This window comes from Bos javanicus, chromosome 28, assembly GCF_032452875.1.
Source record: "Bos javanicus breed banteng chromosome 28, ARS-OSU_banteng_1.0, whole genome shotgun sequence".
In the NCBI taxonomy this organism is placed as follows: Eukaryota; Metazoa; Chordata; class Mammalia; order Artiodactyla; family Bovidae; genus Bos; species Bos javanicus.
In genome coordinates, this window is record NC_083895.1 from 4,346,167 (window position 1) to 4,372,545 (window position 26,379).

The 26,379-nt window shown below is 42.9% G+C and overlaps 1 protein-coding gene across 2 annotated transcripts in view; it reads right to left on the bottom strand.

The window, feature by feature from the left end:
- Positions 1-306: 306 nt before the first annotated feature.
- The window catches only part of FMN2 (formin 2), a 349,990-nt gene continuing 323,917 nt past the window's right edge, over positions 307-26,379 (bottom strand). For both annotated transcript variants that reach the window (XM_061404794.1, XM_061404795.1), the window contains 3 exons: positions 25,074-25,223; positions 3,315-3,396; positions 307-1,815 (listed from right to left, as the gene is read on the bottom strand). In XM_061404794.1, coding sequence (XP_061260778.1) covers positions 1,789-1,815; positions 3,315-3,396; positions 25,074-25,223 — 259 coding nt within the window. In that variant the 3' untranslated portion in view covers positions 307-1,788. The remainder of the gene's footprint in view (positions 1,816-3,314; positions 3,397-25,073; positions 25,224-26,379) is intronic.

The following is a 26,379-nucleotide window of genomic DNA, read 5'->3' on the forward strand; positions in this document are numbered from 1 at the left end:
GTAAAGAATCGACCTACAATGCAGGAGACGTGGGTTCGATCCCTGGGTTGGAAAGATCCCCTGGAGAAGGGAACGGCTACCCACTCTAGTATTCTGGCCTGGAGAATTCCATGGACTGTGTAGTCCATGCATGTAGTCCATGCAGAGTTGGACACGACTGAGTGACTTTCACTATTCACTAATAACTGTTCAGCCTGAAATAAGAACTTTCAAAAGTCTTTGGACACAGACGCTCTAACTTAATTCCCCTCTGGGGTAAATATTTTGCATGTGCTTTTAGGTTATATTACACAATAGGCACAGAACTCTTTTATTATGCATTTTATTTTCATATAAATTAACATCCTAGAAAAATTAAAATAGAAACACTAAATACAGTATTGCACATAGCAATCTCTGTTAAACGCCCCATTGTATCATTGAAGTTCATATACACATGGAGGGACTGAAGGAGACAGGAAGACGGCAGAACAGCAACCCGAGAGCCACCACTGTGTCTGTGCACATCAACTACAGACTGAAAGGTGAGGACAGTATTTTACATAAATAGAAACATAGTTACAATTCAGATTTTCTTTGTAAGTTGCTTCCATCATTGGTTTGCAATAGCAACAGATTCTCCCCTTTATTTATAGCCATACCCCAAGACATATCATTTTTAAAAATCTATTAATGTTAGACAAAGCCATCACAATGCTTCAGAAGTGACTTTAAAATACTCTCAGAAAGAGTGGAGTTATACTTTTCCCCTCTCAAACTAAAATAAAATATTTTCTTAGGCTCCTTTAGATCATAAACTCTTGCATACTCATTTCATAGCTTTTGATTAACTGCCGTAACACATAAAGGAAACCCCAATCAAGTCACAATACTCAGGCAGGTGGGTTTAATGAACAAGTCCTAGGTAGATATCAATCCATTTAAAGTTACTCTTTTTTTTTTTTTTTGCCAACAGTTGTCATGTTTGGCAATTTTATGAGGATCATTTAAAAGCACTGTGTCATTTTCTTTGAGAAGGGCAATGGTAAAAGTTACAGAGAGGCACGATTTTGGTTTAATTGGCCTTTGCTGCAGATTGGCTTTATGTAGGTCCTAAAGGACATGGTTGATAAAGACCCTCATTTAACTTAAAATTATAATTCCTGCCTATATTAAATGATGTATAGAAAGGGTTTTCCTTTTGCTATATTTTTTTCTATTCATTGTCTGATGAGTAAAAAAAATGATAATCTTCTTTCACAAATATATAGTTACAGAGACCAACCCAAGAGCTGGGAAAGCCTTATCTATGACATATATAAATGGTACCTCAATTTTAAAATAGAAAATTTATATGCAGATGTGAAACTGATACAAACGAGTCACTAGAAATAACATGTTAACCATAAATCTAAATGCAGTGACGTGGAGTACTGGTCATCAGGAGAAAGACTGTTTCGCTGTGACAGGGAATATTCTCACAACAGTAAGTTGGAGGTTACTGTTTCGCATGTTCAGAATTAATGCAGATACTGCCTCTTACACATGCTGTTTTGGTCTATTGGTAAAATACCATAAACTTTTTCAAAAAGAAAAGGTGTCACATTCTCCACTGGTCTACTGCTTTTGCATTTTTATATGAATACAGTGTAGAATTCAACAATCAGTAAACTGTCTGGAAAACATAAAGATTATGCAAGAGGCCAAGAAGAAACATGATCAAAATGAAGAGTTTCCTTCCTGCCCTCAGGCCGGCTGAATTCTGTGGAAGTGGCTTCAGTGACTCATTTTTGTTCTGCTTTTCATTAGTCAGGTTTTCATGCTTATTTTTGCTTTCTGAAATAAATGCACCAGGTAAGAGAAATAGTTAGAAGAAATAACTTTAAAGAATGTATGGAGTTTAGAATAGCATTTTCATTTGGATCAAATTCTTTGAGAAAAGGTTAAAGATCCACAGCTCATAAGTGAAAAAACATATAAGTAAAATCTATTTATCTCAGAATTTTCAGTAATATTTTTGAGGGAAAAAAATGTTTCAAAATTTAGCTTCTAATCGATGTGAAAGAGGATCAGCTCACCGTTCTCATTTTCAGTCTTATGTCCAAACACATAAATATTAAAATTGAACTGAGGCTTCATCTCATTGTTAATGTGATTTAATTCTCTTCTATGACTCAGATGGTAAAGAATCTGCCCACAATGTGGGAGACCTGGGTTCGATCCCTGGGTCGGGAAGATCCCCTGGAGAATGGAATGGTGACCCATTCCAGTATTCTTGCCTGGGGAATTCCATGGGCAGAGGAGCTTGGCAGGCTATAGTCCATGGGGTCACAAAGAGTCAGACACAACTGAGTGACTAACACACTTTCATCTCATTCTTAATGTGATTTAATTCTCTGCTATCCTTATAACAGCATAATTGTGGTTAATAAATAACTATTCCTTCTCATTCTATACATGTACTTGAAGATATACTTTCATCAAAAAGACAGAAGATAAACCAAACCATAATATAATACTTGTTGTTCAATAAGATTTTGATACAGAGAAACGGAAGGGGAAATATCTTTTAAATGCAGATATAATTTCTAATTTTTTCTAAATAAAGCTGTTTAATTGTGGCCCAATTTTGGTTATTTGAGTATCTTCCATTTACACTATATTAGACTAACTAATTCAAAATGCTATTTTAAGATCTAACCCAACTGTTCATTTAAAATAGTATTTACTTGCTCTGTAGTGCCAAGTGATAATCCCTCAAACATTCAACAAAACATAAGACAGCATCACGTGGACTCATCATGTCCACCAAACCCTTCCCTTCCTGGTGCACAACCTGGTGTTTTATTTTGAAGGGAGAAATGAGCAAAGAGGGAAGAGCTTGGCTTGTTACGCTTGGCTGTGGGCTGACAGCTGCTGGTAGCCCCTGTGCAGCCTGAGCCCCTGGTCTGAGCAAAGAACAACGCTGCACCTGCACTCCCTGTGCTAGGCCCCAAGGGTGCTCATGGGATTACAACAGCTGTGCTGTGACCCATGTATGATGAGGAGAGTGAAAGATGGCCCCAACTCCACCAGCAGCCCCCCACATACATGCACCCCCTCAGTGGACCCATCTTGATGGTTAGGCTTTGAATGCTGAACACCGAGATTCTTTTAGCCTCTGGTACTTGATTACAGGCAGAAGGAAAAGGAGATTCTCTAAGTTGGAAGCTCACTATTTGTTCAAACTTAAGAGGAAGATGATTAAAATATTATTAGGTGGATTTGTATATTCTGAGAAAAGAGTGTTTAAAAGCCAGAGAAAGCTACAAATCAAAAACAGAATAAATACTTACAATTCCAGAGTCATGTCTTGGTTTTATTTTATAGAGTGACTTTCCCTTTTTCTGCCTACACACCTCTTCAGCTTCTTTTACTCTGGATGGGGAGAAAACACATGATATAAACAAAGACTTAGAAAGATCACTACAGTCCATCTATAGTACGTGAGCAAGTATCATGAAGGATTCGATTTATTATAGAAAAATAATACCACATACACAGGAATGTTACCTGATACTTGATTTAAAACCATAATAGAGTTAAAGGTGAATTCATCCAGTGGCTCTTAACTTGGAATCAAAGAAGGTCAAATGGAATAGGACACAAGCACGTTTATATTTTTAGGCATACTAAAGGAGTCTTACCCACAGGAAAATAAAGAAATATCCCTCATATTCAGGTGAGGTGCTGAGATTGGCTCCATTACATAAAAGGGGATGGCACTACCGTATAAATCAGAAGCATTAGTGAAATAAGCAGCATCATATAAGAACTCACATGTTTATTTAAAATGATCTCAGATTCAGTTTCCACATTATGTTTCCCCAGGCATGGAAATCTATACAATGAATACTTGGGACCGTTTTTTCTTTTTTAATTGAGCGTCATCAAGCATGGGGACCAGTCATTTGAAAACAGAAAATACAGACTGAGCAGTAATGTTTGAACTCATCTAGCATTTCCTTTTAAACACATGCTCCAAGGAAAACAGTATTGAATTTACCAGAGGAACAGTTAAAAGAGGACATCACTGGAAGGGAGGTTGCACAGCAGGTCGCCCTGCTGTCTGATGCTGGGGTAGCATCTGCTCGCTTGGCCTCGTCCCTCGGGGAGGACAAGGGCTCAAGAACGCAGAAGAGTATCACTACTAGGACTGCCCAGAGCTGCTGCAAACATCCAGAAAGCTTCACTTTAAGAGTCCTTTAGAGGGCTTCCCTGGTGACCCAGGGGCCGCTCCCAGTGCAGGGGCCCGGGTTCCATCTCTGGGCCGTGAACTAGATCCCATACACTGCAAGGAAGAGTCTGCATGCCACAGGTAAGATCCCATGTGCGGCAACTAAGACCTAGTCCAGCTAAAAAAAAAAAGGCACTAAAAGTTCTCTATAAAACGCTAGAAAATGTTATGAATGACTGCTTCTACTAAGCAAATAGTAAGGAATATGTGTGTTAGTTGCTCAGTTGTGTCCGACTCTTTGTGACTCCATGGACTACAGTCTTCCAAGTTCCTCTGTCCATGGAATTCTCTAGGCAAGAATACTGGATTAGGTTGCCATTCCCTTCTCCAGGGGATCTTCTCAACCCAGGGATTGAACCCAGGTCTCCTGCATTGCAGACAGATTCTTTACCGCCTGAGCCACCAGGAAAGCCCAAGAAATATGTAGACTGGAATTCTATTAATGAAAACAGGTGCCATTAGAAAGAAAATAACCTACTAGGTTAATTTATTTTCATTATTGTGATTCTCCTTGGGAATTAAAAATAGAGTACTTCTGGAGAAACTGACAAAGCTGTGATTTATCTTAATAAAAGACTTCTTATGGAGATCTTGAAACCTGGTTCCTGAAAGAAATGAGTTATAAATGTATTTCTTAAGCCTGATGGCAAAGTTTCTAATGACAGATTTCATCTCCTATGCAGCTGAATGAATCCCTGTTTTTAAACAACAGAATGAAACAATTCGTTGAGTGCAGCAGCTATGAGGTTACTGTTACAGCTCACAGTAAGGCATGATGGATCAAACTAATTCTTTTTGCTTTTTTTCCCTACAGTTAGTGAAAATCCAGTAAATCCTCTCTTAAATTTACTTAGAACTCTTTAAGGCATTTTGTAATATTAAAAAAAAAAACGTACTTCACAAGTATTTAGACCACCAAAGCATCTTAATTTTCTTACTATCTTATTTTCTAAGTATCACAGAAAGCCCAGTCTAATACAAACATTTTAAGTTTTACACAGAAAACAAGTGTGGCCATTCCTACAGCAGGAGAACTAGAGAGTGTGGTCAGGATGCCTGAGTCGGTGCAGGGCTGAGGGCCCTGAAACCCAGGCAAGAGTCACAGGTGTGCACAGATGCCAAGGATGTTGCCCCAGCTCAGGATTCAGGGCAGTTGTGCCCCGAGGGCTTTCAAAGAGAAATCTTAGTTTTCCATACTTCCCTTAGAAGGGGAAATGGGGCTGAGAACAAGGACTCTGTACGGAATAACCTGGGAGTGCTGCAGGGGACCCTGTTGCCCTAGGACTCCCCACCGAGGCCAGAGCTTCCTCCACCCTACTGGTTCAGGCTCTGGATATGAACGTGACTGATGGGGCAAGTGGTTCCTGTGTCCCTAGACTCTTGGCTGCACACACTGCTGAGCTAGGAGCTGGGCCCTGGGCACCAGCCAGCAGAGAGGATTCTCAAAGTCAGGTGCAGAGGAATTTCGGAAAAGCAGCTCCCAGGCCAGGTGGCTCTGTTCCAGGTCAGTCCCCCAGGATGTGCTTGCTTGGAAGCAGGAGATGTGGGCACTTGTGGGCAGCTCTGCGAGCAGGCCTATCTATCCTAAGCCTCCTAGCAAATGCTGCTCCCAAATGCCAGTTCTCTTTCAACAAAACTCTGACAAGACTTTCCCCCCACACTTTAGGCAGGAAAAAAGAACATGTCCCTGGAGGTGAGCTGGCAGAAGTAAGAGGAAAAATACTGAGGGAAGCGGGGATGGAGAGGCCCCAGTCCCTTCCTGCTCAGGCCTTCCTTAAAAAACTGGAAATAGAACTGCCTTATGACTCAGCAATCCCACTGCTGGGCATATACACCGAGGAAACTAGACTTGAAAGAGACACGTGTACCCCAGTGTTCATCGCAGCACTGTTTATAATAGCCAGGACATGGAAGCAACCTAGATGTCCATCAGCAGATGAATGGATAAAGAAAGCTGTGGTACATATACATAATGGAGTATTACTCAGCCATTAAAAAGAATACATTTGAATCAGTTCTAATGAGGTGGATGAAACTGGAGCCTATTATACAGAGTGAAGTAAGCCAGAAAGGAAAACACCAATACAGTATACTGACACATATATATGGAATTTAGAAAGGTGGTAATGATAACCCTGTATGCAAGATAGCAAAAGAGACACAGATGTATCGAACAGTCTTTTGGACTCTGTTGGTGGGATGATTTGGGAAAATGGTATCGAAATATGTATATTATCATATGTGAAATGGATTGCCAGTCCAGGTTCGATGCATGAGACAGGGTGCTTGGGGCTGGTGCACTGGGATGACCCAGAGGGATGGGAAGGGGAGGGAGGTGGGAGGGGGGTTCAAAATGGGGAACACATGTCCACCCGTGGCAGATTCATATTAATGTATGGCAAAACCACTACAATATTGTAAAGTAATTAACCTCCAATTGAAATAAATAAATTTATATTAAAAAAAAAAGTGCTTGCTTTTCTCATGGCTTTTGTAGTGTCATTGTTCAGTCACTCAGTCATCCCCGACTCTTTGTGACCCCATGGACTACAGCAAGCCAGGCTTCCCTGTTCTTTACCATCTCCCACAGGTTGCTCAAATTCATGTCCATTGAGTCAGGGATGCCATCCTCTGTCATCTCCTTCTCCTCCTGCCTTCAGTCTTCCCCAGCATCAGGGTCTCTTCCAATGAGTCAGCTCTTCTCATTAGGTAGCCAAAGTATTGGAGCTTCAGCTTCAACATCAGTCCTTCCAATGAATATTCAGGGTTGATTTCCTTTAGGATTGACTGGTTTGATCTCGTGTCCAAGGGATTCTCAAGAGTCTTCTCTAGCACCACAGTTCAAAAGCATTAATTCTTCCATGCTCAGCCTTCTTTATGGTCCAACTCTTACACCCATACATGACTACTGGAAAAACCATAGCTTTGACTATACAGACTTTTGTCGGCAAAGTGATATCTCTGCTTTTTTTTTTTTATTACTTTTATTTTATTTTTAAACTTTACAATATTGTATTGGTTTTGCCAAATATCGAAATGAATCTGCCACAGGTATACATGCGTTCCCCATCCTGAACCCTCCTCCCTCCTCCCTCCCCATACCATCCCTCTGGGTCGTCCCAGTGCACCAGCCCCAAGCATCCAGTATCGTGCATCGAACCTGGACTGGCGACTCGTTTCATACATGATATTATACATGTTTCAATGCCATTCTCCCAAATCTTCCCACCATCTCCCTCTCCCACAGAGTCCATAAGACTATTCTATACATCAGTGTCTCTTTTGCTGTCTCGTACATAGGGTTATTGTTACCATCTTTCTAAATTCCATATATATGCGTTAGTATACTGTATTGGTGTTTTTCTTTCTGGCTTACTTCACTCTGTATAATAGGCTCCAGTTTCATCCACCTCATTAGAACTGATTCAAATGTATTCTTTTTAATGGCTGAGTAATACTCCATTGTGTATATGTACCATAGCTTTCTTATCCATTCATCTGCTGATGGACATCTAGGTTGCTTCCATGTCCTGGCTATTATAAACAGTCTGCTTTTTAATATACTGCCTAGGTTTGTCATAGCTTTTCTTCCAGTGAGCAAGCGTCTTTTAATTTCATGGCTGCAGTCACCATCTGCATTGATTTTGGAGCTCAAGAAAATTGGAATTCTCCAGGCAAGAATACTGGAGTGAGTAGCCACTCCCTTCTCCAGGGGATCTTTCCGACCCAGGGATGGAACCCAGGTCTCCTTCATTGCATGCAGATTCTTTACTGTCTGAGGCACCAGTGAAGCCTCCAACAACTATTAGACATAGACACAGACCGTAGACTATTAGACTATAGACAGAGAGAGTTTATCACGTTTCCTCCCGTGACACTCAAAAGAGAGTACAGCAGAGCTATTTATACCACAGTGGTTTGGAATTCTGTGTGAGAAAGATGTGGGCAATACAAGGCAGGAGCACATCTAGGAAATATACATATTAAGGGAGAACAAAACCACAGTTTTTTCCTCTACTGGATTATTCCTTTCAGGCTAAAAATATGCTGTTGATTCCTCCATTAAAAAAAAAAAAAATCCTTCACTCCTTCCCGCTCCAGCAACATCTTCTTTCTCTGCTGACCTCCGAGTGTACTGGCTCCTCCAGAAAGCCACCCATCATCCTCTTCTCCTGCACCCATCTAACCAGGCGTCTGTCACTGACTACCTAATGGTGCCTGTCCTTGTGAAGACACCGATTCCTCCTGCTCCTGCAAGCACCACAGCATGTCACATGGCTCTGGTTTACCCGCTTCTTCTGGAGCCTCTTCCACATGGTCCACCAGGCTCCACGATCTGGCCCAGTACCCCTCTGTGCAGTCGTCTTCCACCTCTTTCCTCCTGCTCACTCTGTTCAGGATGCTCACTGCATCTGCCTCCCTCAGGCTTTGCACTTGCCACTCTCCCTGGCTGGAATGTTCTATCTCCATCAGTTCAGTTCAGTCGCTCAGTCGTGTCTGACTCTTTGCGATCCCATGAATTGCAGCACGCCAGGCCTCCCTGTCCATCACCAGCTCCCGGAGTTCACTCAAACTCATGTCCATCCAGTCAGTGATGCCATCCAGCCATCTCATCCTCTGGCGTCCCCTTCTCCTCCTGCCCCCAATCCCTCCCAGCATCAGAGTCTTTTCCAATGAGTCAACTCGTCATATGAGGTGGCCAAAGTATTGGAGTTTCAGCTTTAGCATCAGTCCCTCCAATGAACACGCAGGACTGGTCTCCTTCAGAATGGACTGGTTGGCTCTCCTTGCAGTCCAAGGGACTCTCAAGAGTCTTCTCCAACACCACAGTTCAAAAGCGTCAATTCTTTGACGCTCAGCTTTCTTCACGGTTCAACTCTCACATCCATACATGACCACTGGAAAAACCATAGCCTTAACTAGACGGACCTTTGTTGGCAAAGTAATGTCTCTGCTTTTGAATATGCTATCTAGGTTGGTCATAACTTTCCTTCCAAGGAGTAAGCATCTTTTAATTTCATGGCCGCAATGACCATCTACAGTGATTTTGGAGCCCCCAAAAATAAAGTTTGCCACTGTTTCCACTGTAGCCCCTGCTTTATTCCTTCACTTCAAGTCCCTGTTTACCCATCACTTCTCACAGAACACTGTCTGACAGGCCCACATATACTGCCATAACTCCTTCAACTCTCTCTTCGCTTTGCCCTGAGCCCCCAAAGGATAGGGCAGGCCTCTTTCCTCACTGAGCACTAACACAGGACACCTTCATTCCCCTCTGAGCCTTAGTTTCATGTTGTCAAGTGTAACCTCTGGACAACACGATGGCTCATGCTGGGAGAGTGCCACCTGCCCTTTGAGTAAATGCAGAGTCGCCATGGCTTGGTGGGGGAGGTGGGGAGAAAGTTGGTGGATTATCCAGAGAATGTCAACATTGCTCAGTAAGATAAAATGGCAGATAAAACTGATTAAAGTTTTCAAACTTAGAAAGATACTCAAAGTATCAGGGATCCTGGGTGTTTTATTACTGATTTTAATAAACAAACAAAACACCCAGAAGCAAAATAAATCAAAATAGAATGAAATAAAATAAAATGCTCATGGGCTTCACATAAGACAACATTCAGAAACAGCAAGCATGAGTTGGTGCAGTCACCATGGAGAACAGTATGGAGATTCCTCAGAAAAATAGAGGTACCAGAAGATCCAGCAATCCCACTCCTGGGCACAGATTCAGAGAAAACTGTAATTCAAAAATACATGCACCCCAATGTGCACCCCAACAGCAGCACTACTTACAATAGTCAAGACATGGAAACAACCTAAATGCCCACAGACAGATGAATGGGGAAAGAAGATGTGGTACATATATGTTAAATACAATGGAGTTTTACCATTCTCTAGGTCCATCTAGGAACAGGGATGGGTGAATCCCTACTAAGTGAAGTAAGTCAGATGGAGAAAGACAAATATCATATGATATCACTTATATGTGGAATCTAAAATAAGACTCAAATGAACTTATATATGAAACAGAAATAGATTTACATAGAGAACAGACTTGTGGTTGCCAAGGAGGGGGCTGGAGGAGGGATGGAGTGGGAGGTTGGGACTAGCAGATGCAAACTATTATATATAGAATGGAAAAACAAGGTCTTACCATATAGCACAGAGAACTGTATAGCACTGAGAATATATATCTCAGGATATATATTCAATATCCTGAGATAAATCATAATGGATATATGTATGACTGAATTACTTTGCTGTACAGCAGAAATTAGTACATTATAAATCAGCTATACTTCAATTAAAAATTTAAAAATTAAAGAAGAGGAAGCAGACAAAAGCATCCAAATTTGAGTTTGATATGGAATTATAATATGCAGATAAGAAATATTATGCGTGTATAATAACTTTGATGATGGTGATGACAACCATGATGCTAATGATCTAAAGGTCCTTTTAAGGAGGAAAAAATTATAAACAAGAGCTTTCCACAGAAACTAAGGGGAGCCTAGACTGGAGGGCACTTATTTGCCACGATGGCTGTTCATTGGACAGCTGAATAGACTAGCAATGCCCTTGTCCAAGGCCGTGCTGTGCTCCCACGGCCAGTCCCACAGCCCCAGGATGGCCAGTCCCACTGCGGGCCCCCTGATAGGAAGCACCATGAAAAGGTCTGTCCTTGCCTCAGGAAATGTCTGCTTTCTTCTCAAGGGCTCAGGCTTCCTCTCCTGACCTAGCAGTTGCCCGTGGTTCACGTTTCTAAGCCTGTTTGAGATAAGTAGAAGCAAAGATCTTGAGCAGCGACCTGGTCAGTGGCCCATGGGGAGGGGTCCTAAGTGGAGATTCAGAGGCCAGGCAAGGGCCCAGTGGGCGGGAGATGGGGACATTCTGGTGAGGGTGGAGGCCCAACGAAACAGAAGCGAGAGATGGGGCTTTACCCCAGGGCCAAGGCGAACACATTTCTTCCCCCTTTTATTTATTGTAACCATTATCATAGCCACTCTTTGTTCCTAAGGATTTATCTCTTTTCCATTAGAACTACAGATTGAGAAAACGTGGACAATCTGACTCCTCTCAGGATATTAGATCTGAAAAAAGTGTATTTGGAATACATGAGTCATTTCAGATCACATATACACGTATTACCTATTTTGTGAGTGTGTGTGTGTGTGTTTTAACATGACTTAAGGTTTCCTGCAAGAACAGATAAGAAAGCCTTCTTCAGGGATCAATGCAAAGAAATAGAGCAAAACAATAGAATGGGAAAGATTAGAGATCTCTTCAAGAAAACTAGAGATATCAAGGGAACATTTCATGCAAAGATGGGCTCAATAAAGAACAGAAACGGTATGGACCTAACAGAAGCAGAAGATATTAAGAAGAGGTGGCAAGAATACACAGAAGAACTGTGCAAACAAGAGCTTCACGACCAAGATAATCATGATGGTGTGACCACTCACCTAGAGCCAGACATCCTGGAATGTGAAGTCAAGTGGGCCTTAGAAAGCATCACTACGAACAAAGCTAGTGGAGGTGATGGCATTCCAGTTGAGCTATTTCAAATCCTGAAAGATAATGCTGTGAAAATGCTGCACTCACTATGCCAGCAAATTTGGAAAACTCAGCAGTGGCCACAGGACTGGAAAAGGTCAGTTTTCATTCCAATCCCAAAGAAAGGAAATGCCAAAGAATGCTCAAACTACCACACAACTGCACTCATCTCACATACTAGTAAAGTAATGCTCAAAATTCTCCAAGCCAGGCTTCAGCAATACATGAACTGTGAACTCCCAGATGTTCAAGCTGGTTTTAGAAAAGGCAGAGGAACCAGAGATTAAATTGCCAGCATCTGCTGGATCATGGAAAAAGCAAGACAGTTCCAGAAAAACATCTATTTCTGCTTTATTGACTATGCCAAAGCCTTTGACTGTGTGGATCATGATAAACTGTGGAAAATTCTGAAAGACGGGAATACCAGACCACCTGACATGCCTCTTGAGAAACCCATATGCAGGTCAGGAAGCAAGAGTTAGAACTGGACATGGAACAACAGACTGGTTCCAAACAGGAAAAGGAGTATGTCAAGGCTGTATATTGTCACCCTGCTTATTTAACTTATATGCAGAGTACATCATGAGAAACGCTGGGCTGGAAGAAACACAAGCTGGAATCAAGATTGCCAGGAGAACTATCAATAATCTCAGATATGCAGATGACACCACCCTTATGGCAGAAAGTGAAGAGGAACTAAAAAGCCTCTTGATGAAAGTGAAAGAGGAGAGTGAAAAAGTTGGCTTAAAGCTCAACATTCAAAAAACGAAGATCATGGCATCTGGTCCCATCACTTCATGGGAAATAGATGGGGAAACAGTGGAAACAGTATCAGACTTTATTTTTTGGGGTCCAAGATCACTGCAGATGGTGACTGCAGCCATGAAATTAAAAGACGCTTATTCCTTGGAAGGAAAGTTATGAATATGACTGCATATTCAAAAGCAGAGACATTACTTTGCCAACAAAGGTCCGTCTAGTTAAGGCTATGGTTTTTCCAGTGGTCATGTATGGATGTGAGAGTTGAACTGTGAAGAAAGCTGAGCGTCAAAGAATTGACGCTTTTGAACTGTGGTGTTGGAGAAGACTCTTGAGAGTCCCTTGGAGTACAAGGAGAGCCAACCAGTCCATTCTAAAGGAGATCGGTCCTTGGTGTTCTTTGGAAGAAATGATGCTAAAGCTGAAACTCCAGTACTTTGGCCACCTCATGCAAAGAGTTGACTCATTGGAAAAGACTCTGATGCTGGGAGGGACTGGGGGCAGGAGGAGAAGGGGACGACAGAGGATGAGATGGCTGGATGGCATTACCGACTTGATGGACGTGAGTTTGAGGGAACTCCGGGAGCTGGTGATGGACAGGGAGGCCTGGCGTGCTGCGATTCATGGGGTCGCAAAGAGTCGGACACGACTGATTGACTGAACTGAAAGATTTCCTGAATCTGAAGTTTAATACAGAGAAATACTGCTCATTTCATCACTACAGAGTCATTATTTACATAGATGGAGATCTTTTAAATTTTGGAACGAACTCTGCTAGTTGTTTTCCTACAAATTTGCACCAGTGGATTTATCTCTTAAATTTTGATTTAGCTCATTTAGTCATATTAGTAGTTGAAAGACTTGGTTTCCTTGAATGTATCTCCTGAGCACAGGGGAAATGGCAGGGATGATTTCAAAACTGTGACCAACCTGAACAGATTGCTGAGGACAGGTGGGATGTTCAACTGTGGTCCACAATTAGGACTAGTGGCTAATGTGAGAAATTCTATTTACTTGTTTTTTTTTTAAAACAGCTTTATTAAGATATCATTAACATATGATTAAATTTCCACTTAAAGTGGATTGAACAGGGAATTCCCTGGTAGTCTAGTGGTTAGGACTCAGCGGTGTCACTGCTGAGGGATGGGGAAGGATGAGGGAACTAAGACCCCACAAGTCACATGATGTGGCCAAAAAAACAAATAAATAAAACAACGGAAAAACCCATACCCTGCACCCCAGAAGGCTCTGCAGCTGTCTATTCTTAGAACATTCCACCCACCAAAGGAACCTTGTCAGAGGTCAATTCCCATTCCTTTCTGCCCCCAGCCCTCAAAAAGGGCTAATCTACTTCCAGATCCTATATAAATACTTGCCAATTTTGGGTGTTTCATATAAATCAAATCGCACCATATAGTCTTCTGTGACCATCTTCTTTCGCTTAGCACAGCATTTTGAAGGCTTACCCATGTTACAGCACATATCAGTGCTTCATGCCTTTGCATCGCTGAGTGCTACTCCATTGTAAGGATGTGCTGTGTTTTGTCTATCCACTCATCTGTGGATGGACGTTTGAGTTTGTTTCCGGCGTTCAGATGTTACGAGTAACACTGCTGTGTGTCCTTGTCCTCGGTATCCCAGGAGGGAGCTGTGGACCTCATGGCAACTCTAGGCTGACCTTTTAAAAAATATTTTGGCCATGTCCTTCCAGGATGTGAGAGTCACAGACATTTAAAATTGAGTTTGATGTCTTATAACAGTTGCTTCTTAAGTGTTAATCAGACTTCAGCAGGCAAAACCAGTGAGTTAACTGCTCTTTGTCAAATAAAATGACTCAGCACGGCTGGGTCTAATGCTGCCATCAGCTTCAAATCTGTTGTAGAGACTAACACCTGCGTCTTGGAGATGATCCTGCCCACCCCCTTCTCTCACAACTAACTTCTGAGTACCCATTACTGACCCCGTGATCCCAAACTTTTAAAAATGTATTTTTATTTATTTTTATAAATTTATTTATTTTAATTGGAGGTTAATTACTTTACAATATTGTATTGGTTTTGCCATATATCAACATGAATCCACCACAGGTATACACGTGTTCCCCATCCTGAACCGCCCTCCCTCCTCCCTCCCTGTACCATCCCTCTGGGTCGTCTCAATGCACCAGCCCCAAGCATCCAGTATCATGCATAGAACCTGGACTGGTGATTCATTTCTTATATGATATTATACATGTTTCAATGCTATTCTGCCAAATCATCCCACCCTCTTCTTCTCCCACAGAGTCCAAAAGACTGTTCTATACATCTGTGTCTCTTTTGCTGTCTCGCATACAGGGTTATCATTACCATCTTTCTAAATTGGAGGATAATTGCTTTACAATGTTGTGTTGGTTTCTGCCATAAACAATGTCAATCAGCTATAAGCATACACATGTCCCCTCCCTCTTGAACTTCTCTCCCACCCCCTACTCCATCTAGGTTGTCACAGAGCACTGGATTGAGCTCCCTGTGTTATACACCAACTTCCCACTAGCTATCTATTTTACATATGATTTACATACATATGTTTCAGTGCTACTCTCTCAACGCTTTCCATTTCTCTCAGCTCCCCACTGCTCCGCCAGGTCTGAGTGTGCAGTGCCAAGCAGACAGGAAGAAGGATGTTTGGCCAGTGGGCTCCTCTGCTTGGGGGGCTCAAAGCCAGTCAGGAAGATGTCACAAGGGGGTGACTGGTGGGGCCCTTGAATTCTTACAGTTTTCACTACCTAAAAAATCCAGGCTCCAGTGAAGTCCAGACAAACCTAAGAATTTAGTTTTAGACAAATCTGGCCCTCCTCTTCCCATAGGTTATAACCATCACATTGAGAGGCTCCTAAAGAAATTGAAAATGACTTCCCAAATAATAGCTTGCTGGTAAAGGAATAGCTTACTTTAGGAATTATTTTCAGCTCACTGTTGTTTAGTCACTAAGTCGTGTCCAATTCTTTTGTGACCCCATGGACTGTAGACTGCCAGGCTCCTCTACCCATGGGATTTCCCAGACACTGATACTGGATTGGGTTGCCATGTCCTCCTCCAGGGTATCTTCCCAACCCAGGGATTGAAAACTGTGTCTCCTGCATTGACAGGGGTGTGTTTACCACTGAGCCGCCAAGGAAGCCCATTTTCAGCTCTTATAAACTCCATAATGTTATTTCTAATGAGCAATTTTTAAATATCTTTACTCCATGAACCATACTTTGACCCCAATATGTTTTACTACAAACTTTGCTAATACATCAAAAAAACTTTTTAGCAAATGCTGAAGAGAAATTAATAATTGCTCAGATACCTTCATAAGTCTCTACAAACTCACGAGAAATGTTTAAATCCTTTTTCAAAGCAAAAAATGTCTGTGGACAAGATATTTCTTGACTCTTGGCCCTGACTATCTGTTAGAAGCTCGAACCAGAACTTTTCAGGGTGAGTTTTTTCCATTTTTGAACATGAGGCTTTGAGAAAGGATTTTCCCCCAAATTTAAAAACATCTCTTGAAACATGATAAGATAAAGAAGCAAGTGCAGTGACTTTTTTCCATCTAACCTTCGCCTTAGAGTTTTACATCATTTTGGAGAATTAAGTTTTAGAAAATAATTTTTCTGATATCCACAGTCTCAGATCTTTTCTTCAGTTCAGTTCAGTTGCTCAGTTGTGTCCAACTCTTTGCGACCCCATGAATCGCAGCACGCCAGGCCTCCCTGTCCATCACCAACTCCCGGAGTTCACCCAGACTCACATCCATCGAGTCAGTGATGCCATCCAGCCATCTCATCCTCTGTCGTCCCCTTCTCCTCCTGCCCCCAGTCCCTCCCAGTGTCAGAGTCTTTTCCAATGAGTCAACTCTTCGCATGAGGTGGCCAAAGTACTGGAGTTTCAGCTTAAGCATCATTCCCTCCAAAGAAATCCCAGGGCTGATCTCCTTCAGAATGGACTGGTTGGATCTCCTTGCAGTCCAAGAGACTCTCAAGAGTCTTCTCCAACACCACAGTTCAAAAGCATCAATTCTTTGGCACTCAGCCTTCTTCATAGTCCAACTCTCACATCCATACATGACCACAGGAAAAACCATAGCCTTGACTAGATGGACCTTTGTTGGCAAAGTAATGTCTCTGCTTTTGAATATGCTGTCTAGGTTGGTCATAACTTTCCTTCCAAGGAGTAAGCGTCTTTTAATTTCATGGCTGCAGTCACCATCTGCAGTGATCTTGGAGCCCCAAAAAATAAAGTCTGACACTGTTTCCACTGTTTCCCCATCCACTTCCCACGAAGTGATGGGACCAGATGCCATGATCTTCGTTTTGTGAATGTTGAGCTTTAAGCCAACTTTTTCACTCTCCACTTTCACTTTCATCAAGAGGCTTTTTAGTTCCTCTTCACTTTCTGCCATAAGGGTGGTGTCATCTGCATATCTGAGGTTATTGATATTTCTCCCGGCAATCTTGATTCCAGCTGTGCTTCTTCCAGTCCAGCGTTTCTCATGATGTACTCTGCATATAAGTTAAATAAGCAGGGTGACAATATTCAGCCTTGACATACTCCTTTTCCTATTTGGAACCAGTCTGTTGTTCCATGTCCAGTTCTAACTGTTGCTTTCAAATGATAGGATACTGAAAGAGGAAATCCCCAGGTCAGTAGGTGCCCAATATGCTACTGGAGATCAGTGGAGAAATAACTCCAGAAAGAATGAAGGGATGGAGCCAAAGCAAAAACAATACCCAGCTGTGGATGTGACTGGTGATAGAAGCAAGGTCCGATGCTGTAAAGAGCAATATTGCATAGGAACCTGGAATGTCAGGTCCATGAATCAAGGCAAATTGGAAGTGGTCAAACAAGAGATGGCAAGAGTGAATGTCGACATTCTAGGAATCAGCATACTAAAATGGACTGGAATGGGTGAATTTAACTCAGATGACCATTATATCTACTACTGTGGGCAGGAATCCCTCAGAAGAAATGGAGTAGCCATCATGGTCAACAAAAGAGCCCAAAATGCAGTACTTGGATGCAATCTCAAAAATGACAGAATGATTTCAGTTCATTTCCAAGGCAAAGCATTCAATATCACAGTAATCCAAGTCTATGCCCCAACCAGTAATGCTGAAGAAGCTGAAGTTGAATGGTTCTGTGAAGACCTACAAGACCTTTTAGAACTAACACCCAAAAAAGATGTCCTTTTCATTATAGGGGACTGGAATGCAAAAGTAGGAAGTCAAGAAACACCTGGAGTAACAGGCAAATTTGGCCTTGGAATACGGAATGAAGCAGGGCAAAGACTAAAAGAGTTTTGCCAAGAAAATGCACTGATCATAACAAACACCCTCTTGCCACAACACAAGAGAAGATTCTACACATGGACATCACCAGATGGTCAACACTGAAATCAGATTGATTATATTCTTTGCAGCCAAAGATGGAGAAGCTCTATACAGTCAGCAAAAACAAGACCAGGAGCTGACTGTGGCTCAGACCATGAACTCCTTATTGCCAATTCAGAATTAAATTGAATAAAGTAGGGAAAACCACTAGACCATTCAGGTATGACATAAATCAAATCCCTTATGATTATACAGTAGAAGTGAGAAATAGATTTAAGGGCCTAGATCTGATGGATAGAGTGCCTGATGAACTATGGAATGAGGTTCATGACATTGTACAGAAGACAGGGATCAAGACCATCCCTGTGGAAAAGAAATGCAAAAAAGCAAAATGGTTGTCTGGGGAGGCCTTCCAAATAGCTGTGAAAAGAAGAGAAGCAAAAAGCAAAAGAGCAAAGGAAAGATATAAGCATCTGAATGCAGAGTTCCAAAGAATAGCAAGAAGAGATAAGAAAGCCTTCTTTAGCTATCAATGGAGATCTTTTCTTAGCCATGGCTTTTTGTAAATCATTTTAGGAGAAAGAAAGGGGGAAGTTTGCTTTCCTGATCTCTAAAATCTGGTTAACATAAGCTTGTCATGATGCAGCTGAGACTTAGACTTTTCTGACCTCCAAATTGTTCTAGTCAGGAACTCAAGATAACGTGTGTGCAGAGGGTCCACTTCCTGTCATCTCTTGCTGCCTCTCCTGGTCCAGAGCATCACACCTTTCACCTGGGCCACCTCAGTTACTCCCAACTCGTTTCTCAATACCATGGTCCCCCATCTCCTACACAATTGGCCCAACTGTCTCTTCTGTGCATGAATCACATCAGGTCATTCCCTTTCAAAAGCCCTGGGAGAACTTTTACTGTACCCACGATAGAAGTCAGTCTGTTTGCATGACTGCAAGGGCCTCAATGGTCAGGTCCCTGCCTGTTCCCTCAGATTCATCTCATGACCTGGAGAGCAGTCAGTCTTTTCTGTCAGGCTCCGTGACCTTCCCACACCTCTGCCAGCCAGGCTCACCATCCTGCCCCTCACCAGCCTCAAGTTCTTTAGGTGTCAGCATAAATGTTGCCTCTTCAGAAAGGCCTCCTCTGACCACACTTTCTAAATGAAACTCTTCTGCTTTTCATTCTGCAAAATTGGTTCACTCTTTACTTTTCTCATAGTGCTAATTTCAACCTATAATTTTAAAATGTGTGTGTTCACTTTTTTATTGTCTGCCTCTCTCACTAGAGGGTAAGATACTCATGGCCAGGAAATTTGCCAAGCACACAGTAGGATGTAAATATTTGCTGAATTAATAAATTCATGAATTTAATTGCCTATTATATCTTAATACATATGAATTACTCCTTTAATGAGTGTATGTCATATTCCTTACACATTCCCAGGCTCCACTGGCCACTGTTCTGTCTTGTCATTTTCCAGCCAAGGCATCTGCTACAGGGATCAGAACTAGGAGGAAGGTTTCGTTATGGGTCGTTTGTCTAGAAACTGACACCTGAATTAAAGGGGTAAGTGGTTGGCCAACTTCACGTACTGCTCCATATGACAGTGCTGAGTGGAGGTCCAAGAGGCAGCTCCACTTAAGTGTCCAACGAACACATGATTACAGAACAATAAGTCTGTCTCTTTAGCTCAAGTTTATTTTTCATTGCTTTGAAAATGCTTGCTTCCTTCTACTCTGATGACATCCCATTTCAATCTGAACGCACAGCTCATACGCATACAAATGATGGAAAAAGGAATGTCAGCACTGCACGAGGCACCTTCAGTTTAATGTACAATACCCTAAGGCGGGAACACAGACCTAACCTAGGGGCTGAGACCCCTGGGGCTGAGACCAGATCCGACTGCCCCTCGCCTGCGCAGTGGGAGGAGTAGCTGCCCTTTCTCCTGGTTCCTCAGAGTAAATTAAATGAGCAAATTAAGTTAGACAGCACTTTAAGCACAACCCTTACTAATGCCATCACTGATTAATTAAAATGTCTCAAGCTGACTACAGATGAAATGGTGACAGGCCTCCCTGCATGATGGGGCTTGAGGCCTGGCTCCTGGAGATTGGTCTCCTCGTCTAGGACACTCTCACCCCCAGGACCACCTGGTACGCTCCTAATCAGATCTGCGTCAACAGAATTCTGGAGGAATTGATCCCCCTTGTTGCTTCCCCCGCCCGTCACACTGTACCAGGGCTAGGCTGTCAGCTCCGGAGAGACAGGGTCGCCATCAAATGACCGAGGGTCTCCTAGGCCTGGAAACTCAACATGCAAGGAGATGATGACCACACGTCACACAACTGGACTCTGCCTAAAAACCAAGTCCAGCTATAACAGAGCATTTGCTGGCAATGAAGCTGTCTTGGGCACAACTGTCTCCCCCAGGACCATGGTGGTCATCCATCATGGTGGTTTTCCATCACTGTGGAAAGGCATGTGTTGACAGAGGGGATATATTATACACACACACACACACACACGCTTATAGCTGATTCACTTTGCTGTGTAGCAGAAACTAACACAACACTGCACAGTAACTACACTCCAATACACATTTTTTTAAATACAAAAAAAATAAAGGAAAGAAAAGCACCAGTGCCTCCAGCACCCTGTCTAAGTCACCTAGCTCCTATCCCCCGAGCCCCCTTAGCCTCCTGAGTGGTCGGTGCTGCTGACGGCCCCCTGGGGATGAGATGAGTCCCCTGGGTCCTCACATATGGACAATGTGCTTGGGCAGCATTCATGTCAGTTTGTCCCCATCTTCTGGATAGATCGAGCTGACATTTAAAAAATTTATTTTTCATATTTTGTGTTGCTCAATAATAATGAGTCCAGATTTCTTTGGAGATGGACCTGTAATTAATAAGTATATAAAAGCCTAGTTCCGCATACATGAAAAAAATTTTTTCTGACTCAAGACAAAACCAACAGGTCAGCTGTCTAAAGCATCAAGAGGAGCAGAGCATGATTTAAAACCAAGAAAGGACAGGTCACTTCGGCATCTTCAAACAAAAGTTCATCCTTGGACTCAGAATCAAGACATTTTACCAACCAAGAAGGCAACTGCATCACAATAATGCCTTGCATTTACAGATATGTTCTTAACATGCCTTGTCAGAATGTCACATCACCTTGTGGGTCATCATAATCAGGAGGTCATTTTTATTAAATGATACACAACAGCCACTGAATATTGAGCACGGAGACACTGCCCTACATACTCTAATAATCTTGTTCAGTTATCGTCTCTCTGCAGGACAGCTATTACTGTCTCCACTTTGCTAACTCTGAAGCCATGCCTGTCTAGGGCTCAAGCCAGCAAGCGTGTGTGCATGCTAAGTCGATTTAGTCATGTCTGACTCTTTAAGACCCCATGGACTGTAGCCCACCAGGCTCCTATCCAAGGGATTCTCCAGGCAAGAATACTGGAATGGGTTCTCATGCCCTTTTCCACGGGATCTAGCTGACCAGGGATCAAACCTGAGTCTCTTACATCTCCTGCCTTGGAGATGGATTCTTTACCACTAGCACTTACCTGGGAAGCCAATAAAAACTCTGGTCTGGAAATGCTTGTGTTTCCCACACCCCATTGATGAAAGACAGCAGACCTTTTTCCCATAGACTAGAAACTCACCGTTTCAAGAAATATATCTTTAAATCATATAAGTCATCAGAAAAAGCCAAAAATACTTACTACCACTCCATACTCAAACAACAATTAGTAATGATTTTTATAGAGTATTTACAACCTTAAAATATTATTCAATGTATACATTACAAATTAGAGCAAGGAAAACTTGCTCAGAAAGGAAAATTTCAACCACACCATTAAAGCATCTTTAGAGTTCAAGACATGCTAAGACATTCTGGTAATTACACAGGTTATTTTTAAAGGCTTAATAAATTCGGGCTGGTAGAGCATCATTTACTTGCCCCTCCCCAACTCCAGTGACACTGCCAAGAAGGGGGTTGTCACTCACGGCAATCCTCCGCTCTGGCTGCAGGACTGCTGAACCAATCACAGTCCCTGCAGAACCAACCTCTGGCCACTGGCTGATCCAAAGATGAACACGACTCCTCTGGAATTTCTCTCTAGGATTTCTCTAGAAGCTCGAGAATGTCCCCTCCTCCTGAGTTGGGGGAATGTGAGCCAGGGCCAGACTGATGGCTAGGGGTCCACCCTTAAAGAAACAGCCTGGCCTGGAAATTGTGCTAAAGCACAGAGCGATTGGAGGGAGGGAGTTGAAAGGCAAGAGAAGGTGAGAGTGCAGATGAGAGAGAAAGAGAGGAGAAGAGGGAGCACAGGAGGAGGAGAGGACACTGAAAAGACAGGTGGAGGGTGGCAGGTACAGACACACGTGATCAACGCCCCTACCCAACCCCAGGCTGTGGTTGGCATTTCTGCAGTGAGGTACCCACAGACACCTTCCACCCTGTCCTCCAGAGGGCTAAGGAGCTCTCTCACCTCCCATGGCTCCTCCTCAGTCCTCTGTTCAGAGCAAACGAGCCGTGTGCACGGGACAGCTCCTGTCACCTGCCTGTTAACATCACTATGAGATGAAATGAAGTCACCTCCAGTGAGCCAAAAAGCCCACTGGATTTTTTTAAGCACAGGAGAAGTATTAAAAGAGGATCGGGTTGATTGTATGAGATATTCAGCGAGCATGTCCAATGCCTAAAATCTCATAAATGGTGGACTGTTGTCCACAGAGTTTCCTGGAAACCCAGCTCTATCTCAGGGACAAGGCCTTCGCCATTCCTGAAGGTGAATGACTTGCTCCAGGCCAACATCATCTCCATGGGAGCCGCTCAGCACTTCTGGACAGGCCACGTGGTGAAGAGAGCTTGGATGAGAGACCCCCTGTGATCTCCTGCCAGGACCTTAGCTGAGAATCCCTTGCTCACTTACGTGCCCTCAGGCCCTCTCCACTCCTGCTGTCTGTGCCTACCTCTCGCCACTTCCACTCTGTCAGTATTGAGGTAGGAGATAGCCGGCCTCTGGGCCAGACACCTGGTATTTGTCAAGTGGAGTAAAATTCAAGCTTTGTTCTCACCCAGGCACTCCAAGGACAAAGCTAGTGGTAAAAGCTGAGTTCTGCTACAGCAAAGAGAAAAGGCGCCCACTCCTGAGGTCAAGGAGGACTTCCCTGTCTGCACATGTTCAGGAAGTCTTCTTTGGGGTTGAAAAGGGAAGGGACCCCACCCCATAATAAGTGTGGACTCGCACCCATAGGCCTCTATGGAGGGATACATCTTAGAAGAAACTTGCACACACATCTTTGGGAAGGTGTGTGGACCAGTCAGGTGTGAAGAAAGATACAAGGTAATTGGCCAAAGGTAAACAAAGGCCTAGAAGGGCTGTCCTATATAAGTGATTTAAACACGTCCAGACTGTGTTCCTCCTCACTCACTCCGCACTCCTCTGCAGGTGTGTATCTCTGCCCTCCTTCTGAGCTGGATGAACAAACTGGTTTCCTGTGTGCTCTCCCATATGCTGTGCTATGTATCTAATCATAAATGTTGGACCTGTTTTTACAGTTTTTGCCTCCTTGAAACAGTCTTGCTTACAAACAGGGGCAAGAGCCTGGGCCACTTTTGCTTCTCGCCTCTAGTCCCTGGTGGTCTAGCGGCTAGGACTCTTGGTTTTCATTCAGGTTCCCCAGGTTTAATTCCGGGCAGGGAACTAGGATCTCTCCCTCTGAGATCAGTATCATCCCAGCTCCTGTGCAAAGTGAAACACTGATCTTTCTATATTCTTTCCCAGTGTGACTGAGCCCCAGGCCCTTCCCAGGCTCAGGTCAGAGCTGAAAGGAGGCATGCGTGGGAGCAGTGAGCACCAGGGAGGGAGGCTGTCTGCGACATGCCAAAGTCATTCCTCACCATTTTCCAAACTGAGCAAGCCTTGCTCGGTGAAAAGCTGGAAACATCCACGTCTGAACGGTGGTCCAGATAAGCCCATGTTCACTCTGTTCTCTCTCCTGCATCACCAACCTGGACTCCTGGCAAATGTCCTTTACAGTAACCTGGGTGATGCATCTTGAGGTAGAACAAGTTCACTATCTCCAAATAGATGTTTACAGTGTTTCCCTTCCATTCAGACCGCTCTCTTTTCCATCCACTCGTCACCGAGGCAGACTTCCTGCTCTGATGGAGTCGTGGGCTCTAGGTATGTAATTCTATTAGTGAGAACGGTCCACTTGCTCAGCAAGTGTCAGCAATTAATCTCACCTTTTAAGACCGATTGAAATCTACTTACAAGTGAAAACTAGGTGAGCCAGCATGGTTTTATAGACAACTAAGACCAAAATGAAGATGATATGAAAAAAAAAACTGTGGAACTTTGTGCTATATAAAGTCCCTTAAGAGGTACATTTTCTAAAGCAAAGTCCTTGTTAGGGTCAGGATGTGGGAAGTGCACTAATAGGCTCAGGATTAGGGTTTGGTTTCCCTTTCATTCTCCCTTCAGACCCCACAATTTGGGGACACGCTTCCCAACTTGGTAACAATGCACTTGTGTAAGCTTCATAATCAAGGGACAGGACTCCATTCCATGTACTTAAGAAGGGAAATTTCCCTTCATTTCTGAAGATTTACTTAAGGAAATGTGATACGATAAGTCTTGAAAATATCTCTTAAAAATATCGATCATCTTTTTCTTGGTGACACCTGGGAGAAATTTTGATATGAATGGTGAAATGTGCGACAATATCCCATGAATTGAGCAAAAGTTAATAAACCAAACTGATTCATCTTACCTTATCAAGGTTTTTCGGAAATGAGTGGGCCTGTCATCTCAGCAGGGCTCTTTCACTCCTCTTCTTGCCTGCCTGCTTCTGTGTGGCTTCCTCACCACATAATCTGGTCTACCAGACAGTGATCCTGGCAAACCATCACCCCAGCTGCCCTTTGCAGCATCACAGCCACTGTGCTGACTCTTCTTATTTGAACTCCAAGTACTGCCCAACCTCAGCACCCTCTTAGACTGGAAACCCCAGAGTGAGGACCTAGTTTTTCATCCAGGCTGTGAAAGTTGGCAACCCCTAACAGGTCACACTGAGAAAACACCAGTTTTAAAATGCCACTGTGTAAATGAAAAACACCTACCTTTCTTGTAGAATAAGTTTGTTCTCTTTCTTCCAAAAGTCTTTAAAGTCAGAGCTGAATTCATGCCAGATACCGAAGAAAACGTTTGGGGACACTTCCTTCTCTCCAATTTTTGGTCTCATGAAGAAATAGGCTGTAGTCTCCAAAAAGCTGTGAAAGCACACACACACACACACACACACACACACACACACACACAAGTGTAAAAGCTATAATTACTTTCCAATATGGGGTATTCTTTCTCCATCCAAAGGCTGATTTCATTCAGGCAGTTACCATTACCAAGAGGATTCAACTCCTCGGGAGTTCTCTTAAGGTTTCATGTTACAAGTTTTTGGACACAGATGTTAGCAGCGGGTAAGAGTCCTCCATATACTATCCGGTAACTATTCAGGTAACTATCCCTGGTCCATCCAATTTCAATATTAATCACTATCTGTCTGACCTATTTCAGAAATGAACCTGTAATCAAGTTGGGACATAAGGGAAGTTGTGGGTCTATACCTAGACTCTAAACAAATGAAATATCAGCCCTCTGCCCCTAAACTAACATGTATCTATACGTGTATTGTACTGCTTCTATACTATCTGACTTCCTATATTGCTGATGGGGGAAAATCAACAGCCCTGGGCGATACTGACAGAGGCTCCCCTGAAGATCACGGTAACACAGCTGAGTGGGTGTGAGCAGGGCGGCCAGCATCCTGACAGTGGCAGCAGTGCCCATCTCCAGGGCCATCAAGGCCGCTTCATATTACACGTACGCGATGCTCAGAAGAGTTTCAAAGGGTTGACAGCACACAACTAGTAAATCGTAGATTTATGCTGCATCTTGACGTGGACCTCCCCGACTCCAGAAGTGTGCACTGTGTAAGCCATCCAGTATGGTATTTTGTGATAACACTCAGAACTAAGGCAAATGATCTAGATTTTTAAATACATAAATTTCAGGAGGCAAAGTCTATTATAAACACTTAAAAGACACTGTCTAATTATAATGGTTTGAATTTCTTTATATCTTGCTCTAAACAAACTAAGAAAATAAAATCATTTATTACATATATGAACTAATTGGAGTTTTGAAAAGAAACTGGGTATTTGATGAGATTAGAGATTATTATTATTGTTGGGGATGAAACTGCTGGTGGTTATTTTTTAAAGGGGATCTTTTAGAGACACATAGTAAAATATACATGGATGACATTATACCTGTTGAGGACTTGCTTAAAAACCAGTGTGGGAGGGGGCAAGCGGGCAGGGGTATAGATGAAACCAATTCAGGAACTGCTGAAACTGGGTGATGAAT